Source organism: Tachypleus tridentatus, chromosome 12, assembly GCF_004210375.1.
Source record: "Tachypleus tridentatus isolate NWPU-2018 chromosome 12, ASM421037v1, whole genome shotgun sequence".
Classification (NCBI taxonomy): domain Eukaryota; kingdom Metazoa; phylum Arthropoda; class Merostomata; order Xiphosura; family Limulidae; genus Tachypleus; species Tachypleus tridentatus.
The window spans coordinates 3029649-3042956 of record NC_134836.1 but is presented as its reverse complement, the minus strand read 5'-3'; the positions used below and the strand labels follow the sequence as shown (position 1 = coordinate 3042956).

The 13308-nt window shown below is 33.2% G+C and overlaps 1 protein-coding gene across 1 annotated transcript; it reads right to left on the bottom strand.

Moving 5' to 3' along the window:
* Positions 1-294: 294 nt before the first annotated feature.
* On the bottom strand, positions 295-12334 carry LOC143235186 (uncharacterized). The gene is made up of 4 exons (XM_076473092.1): positions 12176-12334; positions 9160-9282; positions 4952-5031; positions 295-1497 (listed from the first exon to the last, which is right to left on the bottom strand). The coding sequence occupies exons 1-4, from the start codon at positions 12192-12194 to the stop codon at positions 421-423; spliced, it is 1299 nt and encodes a 432-aa protein (XP_076329207.1). The 5' UTR covers positions 12195-12334; the 3' UTR covers positions 295-420.
* Between the last annotated feature and the right edge of the window lie 974 nt (positions 12335-13308).

Genomic DNA, 13308 nt, shown 5'->3' with positions numbered 1-13308 from the left:
CAAACTCACTTGGAGGGGAGGTCTTGGACCATTGGCAAAATAACGACTTGTGTTAAAAGCATAAAAGAATAAATAAGAGATTAAATCGATAATACTAATTAACTCGGTAATATAACTTATATCAACAAAAATAAGAAACTAATATTCACATAGGAATAAAACCACTAAAGTAATGAGTTTACAGATACAAGACTTTCACTGTCACTGGCACAAGGTTTTTCACAGTCGTGTAACTTGAAATTAAAAGCGAATTATGCTATCCAAAAGTAGATTTTGGAATTATAATAATTCTTGTTCAATTTCCACGTCAAGAAACACTGTATACCTCAAGAGCAAACTATAATGATTCCTCCTTTCATAACTGTCTGATAAAAACAGAATGTCACAGGCTATGACTGTAATTAAGAGTTAAAAGATTCATTAACCACTATAACCACCGTATCCCGTTTTACCTCCTCCACCAAGCCCAATTCCCTTATCTAAAACTACACCAAAAACAACTCTTCCATTTAAATTGACTTTCGGCTTACCCAGACTTGGCAACAAAAGACTGGATAAAGAACCCAGTGGACTATGGCCACCCCCACCACTAAGGTGGATATTGATTCCTTTGCTTGGAACGTAACCACCGTACCCTCTACCATAACTACTACTACCTTCATAACCTCTGTAATCATCCCTGCTGACCCATGTATTGCCATCATATGTTTGTTTGGGGTGAGAAGATAGGTAAAACCCCTGTTGGTGATTGTATCCAGACCTAGAATTATGATGTGCTGGGGCAGGTGGATGATAATTTGGAGCAGCGTGAACAGGGGGTGCGGGAGGATACGGAGCTATACTCCCACTGTAGCTTGAGCTACTTTGCTTGATGCTAAAGTCGCTACTTTGACCATGGTTACTGTTGGAGTTAGAATAAACTATTGGAACAAACGGCTGTTCCCCGGATCTATTTGGACCAAAACCTTGCTGTTGGTTTCGGGAAGTGGAATGAGATACGTGCCCTTTACGAATATTAGAACTCGACATCTGCAGGTCATCATTCTTCTGTGGTTTAAATGGTGCCTTGTCCTGAAACGAGTTGTCTTCATTTACATTCCAGGGGGTTTCAAGTTGAGAGGACAGGGTTTGGGCTCTTAATTTATCTTTGGTGGGAGAAGGCGCAAATACTACGTACTGTGGAGCACCAGTGCTAACGTTTCTCGAAGCAGTTATTATTTTGGAGATTAAACTAGTTATATCAAAGTCGTTATTTATAGGAATGAGATCTTCTTCATCTTGGCCACCATCGTAATTCTCCAACTCTCCTGAGTTTGGTTTAGTATTGTTTTTATCCTCAATAACAAAATGGACGAAGTACTGCTCTTTATCATCTTTTCCAGGAGAAGGACTAACAGGCTTGGCAGTGACCGTAACTGTTATGATGGGTGCAACTGCATATTCTTGATTCAGACGTTTTTCAGGTTTATCAGTCATTCTGATTGTCCCACTGCTATCCTATTCATAACAAAACAAATGATATGTCATATATAATTTAAACAACATAATGTTTTGGCGAAAATCTTATAACAAAATAGTATTTGAATGCGATAGTTCAACATTCGATTGGATATTTGTAAATTAGTACAGTGTGTGCAATTATATAACCTTCAGGTATTGATATCCACTCTCAAAGTGTTTTATATAGGAAAAACCTCTAAATTGGATATACTAGCTTTCTGTGGTCTACATTACAGCGTTTACAAATGTCATCTTTAAAATGCACTGATTTTTTTATTTAATTTATTAATTTATATTTTACAACAAATATGTTTTTAAATCTATGGAGTAACCCATAACAGCCTAAACAATACTATAATGTGCTGTTGTTCACCCCTTTTAAAATTATAATAACTTTCTTAATAATAACAACAAAAACATTTTGAATCAGTTTGCGGCTTTAGTTCAAATGTTTTGTTAAACCATTTTATAGTATGTTTTCTTGTAATGTTTTTGTAAACATTGTAATACAATGAAGAGAGGTGTGGTTTCAAAGTTTCTTGTAAATAAATCGAACGGATGTCATCGAACAGCAGCAACAAGAAAATTACTGTGTTTCATAAGCGCATGAGTAATTAAACTACAGTAACCCTCTATATCTCACTTGTATTATTATTATCATTTTCTCAAAATATTAAAATGGGTACTTTTCAAAGTCAAGAAGTTCTTCACAACTCATTTTTATGTTTTTGCTGGTTTTGTTTCTTAGTAAAGTTGAAAATGGAAAAGCTTGAGTTTACTAGATATATTTGTGCATTAACATTTTGTTCAAGTAGGTTTAACCAACCATAAAGAAGCCTCTTAAGATTATTTCAAATGTTCGTCTGAAACTCAGTTATCGTATTTAGAACGTTCAGCTTTTACTATTAAAATATATAAACCAATATTTATACATATACAATAACCACATCCAATTGCATAATACAGAAAAGTAAATCTTTTGAATTTGTGTGTGTGTGTTTGAAACGTTTTTGTTTCTTCAAAATTATTGGTTTTAAAATTACTGTTTACTATACTGTAAACAAGAAAAAATCCTAAATAGCCACGGCAATTCAAATTTTTCTAGGTAGGATTAGTGTAAATTAATCTACGGCTTTTTTCCTTTTTTATTAGCTGTAATTTTGTGCGCCAGCAACAAAATTAACAAAAATAACAAGCGCAGGTCGCGCCTATACCCGATTCAATTTTATTACTCACAATGATCTCTACGAGTCTACTCTCAAACTAAAATTATTTTAAGTAGGATTAGGGTAAATTAATCTATGAGATATTGGGGTGTGTTAAAAAACAAACTGATAGGGTTTAACCTTCTAAGACCAAAACTGTATTTAGATCTCTAATCGGTCAAGAGATGACGGAGCTACGAGCTAAAAGTTTCTACTTGAAAAACAAACAACAAAAAACAAACAAACTCAGAAACATTATATGAGCCACTATACCACGGCTAAAAATAACCATTTAATAAGAGTTTTAAGATATAACGCTTCTGATGGAGATTGGCGCGTTTAAATACAAAAGAAACATATGGAACTATAATCAGTGATGTCGAGAAACCCACTTGTTTAGAAATTTATATGCAAAAACGGCTCGTTTGGGTTGAGAAAATATTTTACATAGAAGATCGAACAACGTTTCGACCTTCTTCGGTTATCGTCAGGTTCACAAAGAAAGAGGTAACTGACCGGAAGCTCACCACATGTTTGAAAGGGGTTGTGTAACTGAGTGTCGGAATGTAGAGGGCGGTGTTAGATGTTTGAATATATAATTTTATTTATTTTATTATATTAATATAGGTATAGGGAACTTTTTATTTAAACTAAAAAAAGATGTTTAAATGCGAGATGTTAGTAGGTAATTTTGTAAATGAAATATATGAAACAAAGCTATGACATTTACAAGTTCTGCTCTAGAACATGTTAAATCAGGTAATAATACTAAATACTTTGGTAAATAAGGTTTAATTTATTACAAATGAAAAAATACTTCATAATTACGCACACGTCAACAAATATTTGTTCAGATATGCTCATAAATTTTGAACAATAAAATATATACATTTTAAAATCTCAAACAAATCATGCTGAAGAAAAAATTTGATTGCTTTTTCCTGTTACACAACCCCTTCCAAACATGTGGTTAGCTTCCTATCAGTTACCTCTTTCTTTGCAAACCTGACGATGACCGAAGAAGGTGGAAACGTTGTTCGCTCTTCTATGTAAAATATTTTCTCAATCCAAACGAGCCGTTTTTGCATATAAATTTCTCTACAAATGGGTTTTCTCGACATCACTGAACAACGTTTTGACCTTCTTCGGTCATCTTCAGGTTCACAAAGAAAGAAAGGGTTACTGACCGGCAGCCGACCACATGTTTGAAGACGGTTGCGTAATTGAGTGTAAGTGTGTAGAGGGCGTGCTTAGATGTTGGATATATTTATTAATATAGGTATAAAGGTGTTCCTTTGTATTGGTTTATTTTGGGCTTGAGTTGTGTAAGTAAGGATTCTTTAATTTTGCGTTTGTTTATATTTGTTTCTTTATTTAGTATTTAGGTGTTTTCTATGGTTATGTCGTGTTTATTTGATTTGCAATGTTCGAAAACGTATGAAGGTGACATTTTATGTTCCTTGAATCTGGTTTCCATTTTTCTACTTGTTTCTTCAATATAGAAGTCGTGGCAGTTATCACATTGTATTTTATAAATAATGTTGGTGTTGTGATTGTCAGTGTAGTTTTTACACAGTATATACCTTAGTTTTGTGCCTAGTTTTTGAATAAATTTGGTATTAACTGGAATGTCATATTTTGTTGCTAGTTTTTTGCCAAATGTTGGTTATTTTTCTGCTGATGTCGGTAATATAATATGCAGCCGTATATGGTTTCGTGATTTTTTAAATCTTGGGGTATATCTACTTTTGCTAGTTTATTTTGCTTTCTGCCAAAATAAACTACCCATACCAGCCGTTTCTAAATATATAATTTTCTCTACAAGTGGGTTTTCTCGTCATCACGGATTAAGGTAGCATTGTGCGTGTATCCCAAAACAAGTGAAATCCTTCTTAGTTCAGGACACTTCTGAGAAGGCGAGGTTAGTAAAGGTAACTTTTAATATTATTAGATGATTTCGTCAGAGGTTTGAAGCCTCATTTTGAAAATAAATGCAAGATACATTTTATTGCATAAGATGTATGTAAAATTGAATACATAGCTTATGATAAACTTGGCGAGTTAGTTATCTTAATTCTAAATTAAGCAGAAAATAATGTTTGAATAATGTGGTAACGTTTGTCACGAAATGAAAAACGCTCTTTATCTCATAAATTGAATTTTATATAATTAATAAAATTTGTAAAAAAATTATTTGTTGAAAGGTTCCCTGACTATGTTTTTTAATTATTCGTACTGCTACTTACCTGCATTAACCAGCTAGTTGCTGGATCCTCTCTTGCTCTGCCCATCACGACTTCCGCATTGACAGTCCACGCTGCCACGCCTGCATATTAGTACACACAAATAACTACTAAGGAAATTAAGAAGGTTTCATTTGTTTTCAAATAGCGTATATGTTGAGCACAAATGTTGTATCTGAATTTTCTTAATAATTACAATAAAATAAGAGTTGAACTTCATGCTTTTATATTTAGTAAACAGAAAGAAATAAACACGATCAAACTGTTATCATCTAATTGTCCTATGTATCACGTGTATGATCCAAGAGTACATTAAAATATAGTGTATTTGTTGTCTCCCCGTCGATAGAAATTAATCCTTTTCACATGGATTCGTCCATTAGCGGTATGTTTTGGTTTAAAACTTCATATAAAACGTAAGCTGCTCCTACAAAGCTCCTTAACTAGAACATTGTTTTGTACTTGTTATTACTCCTGCATAAAAATTAGTGTTGCAGAGTATGTTCATTACAATACTAAAAGCGAAAACTCTGAAAAACAGCGATATAAAAATAATAAACAGAAGCCACAGGTATAGTATAGATCTTCAGAATACTTAAAACTACACATTAGTATTAAGAAGTAGCCAAGAGAGTTGAATTTCTTGAACATTTTAGTTACTATTCACTAGACTCACATGGCAAACGAAAGAAACGCATACCGTCCTGCCGTACCCCACGAAACCAATGAAAATAAATGTCGCGCATGGTGGTGGAACCTCTTTAGGTTTGATGAAGCGTTAATTACTAATAAAATGATGATGTATTTACCAGTTTGTTATTCCAGACTTGAAATTATGTGTTACAAGGGAACCGGAAACGTTATTTCTGGAAAGATTTGCATCTATTTGGCGTTTTCTTATAAATAGGATAACCTGAGTTCTTGCACAAGGCAAGGTCTAAAAATATTTGGATTTCACCGAAATATTGAAACTAAAAGACTTATGTTTGTTATTGTCATCTTCTATTAGGAAATACAAAAATCTGGATGGATTAACAAACAGCCAGTATTTTTCTTTGCCTTTTTAGATATCGCATATTATTTCACTGGTAAACTGTATGAAATTTATTTTAGTGTAATGTTGTCACTTGAAATCGAACACCAAATATTAACGTTACAAACCCTGAATCTTAATGTTAGGTTACCGGAGAACAAGAAGAGAAGTTAAGTAATTTAAAACGACTTACTTGTGTGAACTATATCCTCGCTACTATTATACTGCACAGTATTTTTTTTTTTAAGTTTTGCTTCCTGAAACGTTTTTGCTGATTGTGACAGGTACTTGGTGGGTATGCACAAATATAGTTTTCGTTTTCCTTCATCACGTAGGAACTCTGAGAAATAGACAGTTAACTGTTTACCGGCAATAACGTATTTAATCGCGTTTATGTTTCTAATACGCTATTAAGTTTAACATAATTAAAAGCGTTTTGCTCCTGATTTTCGTTTGTATTCAATATCCGGTGCATCACGTTGCTGTGTCCAACAGTAGTCAGCAAGCATTGACGGATTCCAGTTGCCCTGATATCGTTTTTCCATTGTAGTAATGTCCTGGTGAAACTGAAGATTTCGGTGAAACGGTACTTGATGGGCAAATATGGATGTGATTTTCGTGATCAGCAGCCAAAAATCTATAAGGAACACCCAACAGTGTTCAAGAAGCAACAGTGTTATCGATACATCAAAAGTTATGGGAGCGGTTAGAAGTTGTATGGATGGTATTAGATATCTGGAAAAAAAAATTGCTGAAATGTTTTTTTACATATTTAATTCTGAATATTTTTAATATTTTAAACCTAGGTGTGTTTCGATAATATAACTAACGTTATATTGAAATGTTATCTGTCAACAAGACTGAACTTACACAACTCCAAATGCTTATTCACAAAACTTCAAACACCTTTTTCTGGAAAAAAATCGTAACTTTGCCCAGAAACTGCGTTTTTGTAATGTTAACATTGGAGCATTGTTCTCACCCAGTGACTCCTGGATACTCACATGATGACGTGTTAAACAGTGCATTGCTATTTCCGTCTAAAAGCTTTTTGACTGAACACACAACACCGGCGTTAACATTGCATGCGAGTCATCCTTGCCTTGACCGTTGTTCTAACTGAAGTTGAAGAGGCTGTTGACCTCCTTTCATGCGTGGAAGTGGCTTCATAGTTCACGAGCGCAAGGACTGACTTATTTATATATACGCAGAAAGTTAGTGAGTGGATGTTAGTCGTGTGTGAACTACCATAAATAACAAGTAACATTCAGTAAGGGATGTGATAAATTTTCAAATATATTAGTTTACGTTTTTAACTTTTCTGTGTGAACGTACTCAACAGTAGTATACTTTTATTAAGTTTGTTTTTTTTAATATACAAATGTAACTGCAATTTTTCAAATTGCTGGGGTCCAGGTGACGTACAAAAGGAAATATATACATATACTAATAACACTGCTCAGTTAATAAAAAAAAGTTGAGACTATGTAAATTATCTTATACTTTGTTATGTCTTCTTTATTTTATTTAGAGTAGTATATTTTTAGGCTTTGAACTTTTTGTAACAAGAAAGTTTTCCCGCTAATTTGAAGCTTCGTCAAACATCCGCCAACAAACACTTAATCTACACCGAATCTAGCTGATAAACTAAACATTTGTCAAAGAGAAAACACACATGAAATGTACAAATTTTCTGAAGAAGGAGTTAGAGCGACCTCTTTTTTTTTTGTAAAACTAACGAAAGAAAAGTTAAAAAATTTAGATTTTAATGCACATTAGTTACAAACTCAAGAGTTAGAAATATTTACGATAACCTTGTAATACAACTTGTGACTTCCCATTTCATATTTACTTGTAGAACCAGATGTTATTTTAGAAATATCATTATTTTTAAATAAATATGTTTTCCCAAACCTTTAAAAATGTAATTAAAATCTATCATATTGATATATTCAGACTTGCACTTATCACTAAACCTACTTAAAATATAATGATGCAATATCTGATACACAAATAGTTTTAGAAATTCACATTTTTTTGTTTCTATATTTAATTTAAAGAAATAACAAAAACAAAACTTTAAATAAGATATTTGTGAAAAACACTTCCAGTTTCTTTTTATAAAAGTTGTATGCTCATATATTCTATGAATTGTAAGGTATTACAAAACACTTCGCACAGTCGTAGGATTTCTGGGTAATGTAAGATTACTTTTTTCATAATTTTTACCTGTTTTCACCCACGTTTATGGAAAACGTTAGCAATATATTTTTAGAGACGTATTGAAAGCAAATAAAAATTCTATTTAGATCAAAAGCCCTTTGACCTTGAAGAGGTATATAATTTGTCATCATCTCTCGGCTTCACAAAAAAATGTCGAAATTACTTGTCTTTCTCTTATGAAACTTGTTTCTTGCATAAAACACTTTTTATGGTAAATTTGTATTAAAGATAGAAGATGTTAGAGGACATCCATATTAAAAGTTCTTCTTTCTTTGTCTGTTAAGTGATTTGAGGGTAACATTCACTTTATATTCACTGCAGTACATCTTATAATGTCAGATACATTTCAGTACTGTCCTCGAAAGTGTTCTATTTCAAGAGTAAAAGAAAGAGCTTTTGAAGTTAATATGTCATGCTGTGTTGTAACATACAGAATGCATAATTCTTCTCGTGCTTCTTAGCATGCACACGTTTTGCTGATGTCACAATAGTACAGATTACAACGTTAAACACACCTTATGTGACGTCATTTTCGTTTCTGCTTACTAAATGACAGACAATACACTACTGTACAATCGTGCGACTGGTTAAAGCAGATGATCCCTCCTGATGGCCTTCGGTCCCCTTTTCAGAAAAATCAGCCCTTTTATGTTGTTTTATTTGTTAAATGAGTTGATGATAGCATTTAGGTTCTTTTCTCATCGCAATACATCTTATAATATCAACTATTTTCTGTTGTTTTAAATAATATGTTCGTCCCAAGTAGTTTTACAGTGAATGTAAAAGTTCTGTAAGTGTGTACGTCATGACCTTTGGTAATTTTTATATTTCCCAGAGTATAAAAAACAAAGTTTTTCAATATTTTGTGTATGACTGCACATGAAAATGACATCTTAGGTGCATAAAACTTCACTGGTTAAACAGTGAAATTATTAACAAATACTAGTGTATTTACCGATTACTCCTGCCACTACAGGTAGTAGTAGCCCCAGAGATATGAGACACTTCATTTTTCTTTTGGATTTCTGCTTCAACTCCTTCTGTATTGCTACAGGATGTCCACGTACAAAATGTACTTCTGAAAGGTAAAAGTAAGTAATTTACATAAAATCTCTAAGGAATTTGGTTAAATGTGAGAGGCTCAACAAACTTCATTTCAAATTTTATATTTTATAATTGTAAAGTGTTTTTTAATGAACTTCCGTTTCAACAGCGATAATTTGGCATTGGTTAAATAAACGAATAGATATGTATATATGTGCGTTCTTCTAAATTTGTATTATTTGATAAAATTTATGAATCAAGTTTTATTTCTGGAGATTTTAAAATATACCCTATTAATTACTATGTGAATTTCGTGTTTTGTACATAGGTAACCTTTTTTTTTTTTTTTTTTTTTCCTTTTCTATTCTCAAGTAAGTTAATTGAAAGTTTTTCCTTAAAATATTCCAATACGGATTAATTTTTCATAAACTTGTAATCGTAGAATCACTTTAGTACTTAATCTTGACAAGTTTTTGGAATTATTTCTGCATCATAGATTAGCTTCAAGAAAATCATGGATTCTTTAGAAGAGATGAACGTTTCTGGAAATAATCAGTTTCGTGTTGATTTCTACTCAAAATGGCTATCAGACATAGAAACATTCTTACAACCATAAAAAACAACAAAAGATAAAATCCTAAACAGTATTCATGATATTTGGATATCTATAAGTTATCCAGAAATTTCAGCAGATCTCAGAAACCATCAATTCCTTGTCAGTTCTAAAGATATTACAAAATCTCTCCACTACTCGATGTTTCTACAAATGTTATTAAAGTGGTTAGTTTCTCTGTATAATGCACTGTGATACCTGTAAAAGGTCTGTGGTGTACTTAGATCCACCCCACCGTGATACCTTTATCAAATATCTGGTGTAACAGATTTAATGTTTGTTTAAGCTTAATATACATCTAGAAATGTATGTGATTTATATTGTTAAATGTGTATGGTGCAAGTCTCGCCTGGTCTCAAATTTGTAAAAGATTTTCAAGCTTAAGAATCAACAATGTATATATGTATTTAAAAGCCAGTATTACTGCCAGCTGAATTTTCGAAAATCTCGCCTAATAAGTATAAAAGGTAGTCATCGCAAGATATTTTGATATTGTTGGGTCGCTACAGTATACTATAAAACTCAGAAGCTACAATTGTGATTAACGCTTATTAATCGTACAACTACAGACATTTTACCAGAACGTTTATAGATTTCTAAAATAACCAACCGTTCAACTTCAGAGAATTAACTTCGAACATTAGTATTTCTACGAAGACATCGCATATGTTCAACAGAAAAACTTGTTAGAAGCGAGAAATACCTTACCTGTTATATGAGTTGTACCGATATCGTGAACAGTCGATAATTTGGATTTTGTATTTCTAGCAAAGCTACACAAGGGCTATCTGCGCTAGCCGTCCCTAATTTAGCAGTATAAGACTAGCGGGAAGGCAGCTAGTCATCACCATCACCGCCAACTCTTGGGCTACTTTTTACCAACGAATAGTGGAATTGACCGTAAACTTATAACGCCCCCACGGCTGAAAGAGGGAGCTTGTTTGGTGTGATGGGGAATCACCACCTGGCCATGCCGGGCCTGTTAGTCGATAAAATATTCAATTCCAGACCAGATATAAGAGTCAGTATTGTTTGTAGGTTTGTTAAAGTTTTGTATAAAAATTGTTGTTTATAATAACCATTATTCTAAATTATATTGTTATTTGTATATTAAAATATATTTCTGTTAAGAAAAAAAATTGTGTATATCAATCCTGTTGACAAATGTGATAGATTTGACATATATTGACATTCAATTCACCTGTAACATGTCTGTAATACTGAGATACCTGTAACAGGTCTGAGTACTGTGTTACGTGTAGCAGACCTGTGTTGCTACGTATAACAGGCATGTGATACTGTAATACATGTAACAGGTGTGTAGCACCGAATTATTTGTAGCAGACCTGTATTAGTTGAGCACATCTGTGCACTGTGTTCTGTGTAGTAGGAGTGTGGCACTGTGATACGTGTAGCAGATCTGTGTCATTAAATATTTAAGCATAAATTCATGTTTCTTGAGCATTATGCACTACCGATTATTCCTTCTGTCTGACAGTAGTATAAAATTAAAAATGTAGACGGCGATAACAGATTAAAAAAAGAACTACATCTACATTTCAATAAAGAAATAATGCTAAATTAAGTGTAAAAAACACAAAATAATAATAATAAAGATTTTATTTTATATTGTGCCAAGAAACGTTGGGTTGTGTATTTTTACTTTGAATACAGTAACTCAGTGCGCCTGAGACGAAGGTACAAAAAACAGTTCAATAAAAATGTGCATTTCTACTTTATTTCAGCAGCCCTTAATAAAAAACAGTCTCAAAAGATCATTTACTTTGAACATAATGTTCAATAACCATAATTATCTCCCAAACGTGATGACAAGCTGTTATGAAAAACAAATTAATCTCTTGTTAATTAACTAGTAATTGATATTTCTGTAAAAATAGTTGTTGTCTGTTTAACAAGTAAATTCGAGGATTAACAGAAAAATAACAGTTTAAATTTGGCTTTTATAATAGTTATTTTGGCATTTAAAGAGCAAATCTCTAAACTTACTTTCTTCATGTTCAAGGTACATTACATAGCTATTCCGTTGACAACATAAACCATCCTGTTTTCAGTATTTTGTTAATGACTGTTTCATTGGAAAGTTAGAGTGAGAGAAATATTAATATTATACGGCTTCTCCCCTCTCCTTGGCTCACTGGCAAATGTAAGGGCTTATGAAGCTAAAATTTGGGATTCGAAAATTGTGGTGGACGCTGCTATGAGCTTAACAACAAACAAATATAATATTTTAATATATTAGAAAAACACGCAATGTTTTGTGAGAAATGTCTGACATTTTATGTGAATGACTTACCTACTTCGGAGCGCCTCATTCATTCGCTTTAGAAAGGCAACTTGTGCACAATTACAGCAATCGAAGAAGCGTTTTTTTAATACTTTGTTTCAATACTACATCACATTTTACATTTTTCAAATATTAAAAATCTCTTCCTTCGAGAGGAGGAATGTTTGAGTGCAGCATGAACAACAGTCTTTGAGCCTTGACTAAAGTTCCAACAACCTCACCGTCGAACACTGTATACAAAAACCTGCTTTACGGATCACGGAACAAAAGAGTATCGCGTGTTTGCCCAACCACAGACTAACCGAGTTGCACTCGAAGAAAAAAAAAAAGACTTCAGAATAAAAGGCCTTCGGCATCACATTAACCTACATGTCGCGCCCTTAGCTTGTCAGGCTTATATTCCTTCTCTGCAATACATGATGACTGAAAACTGTCTAAATAGAGGAACAGGTCAAAAGTCTGATGTGAAGTCAGAATTACGATCGAATAGCACAAAATAACCTTCGTTTCTTCTCTTTACTAAACAGGAATTGTTACAAATAAAGTAATATTAAACCTCGTACTGATTTTGTTGCCCATGAAGTTCTCAATCCTGTAGATGAAATGCTATATTTTCCATAATTTTAAATAATTTTATTCGATTTTGTAAAAACAAACAACAACAACACACTTCTGAATACAATTTTTCTCAGTTTTTGTTTTGTTTTAAGCCAATTTTTAATACTTGGACGCCACTAAAATCTGCGAATGAAACGAAAGTGGCAGTCTGTATCTATTTGATCGATATTACGGTTCTTCCCTTTAATGGCCCGGCATGGCCAGATGGTTAAGGCATTCGACTTGTAATCTGAGGGGCGCGGGTTCGAACCTCTGTCACACCAAACATACTCGCCCTTTCAGCCGTGAGGGCATTATAAGTTGACAGTAAATCCCACTATTTGCTGGTAAAAGAATAGCCAAGAGTTGGTGGTGGGTTGTGATGACTAGCTGCCTTCCCTCTAGTCTTACACTGCAAAATTAGGGACGGCTAGCGCAGATAATCCTCGTGTAGCCTTGCGAGAAATTCAAAACAAACCAATACTTCTTGGGGGTTCGATTACCCTGGGTGGACTCAGCAGATAGACCATTGTGGGTTTCCTCTA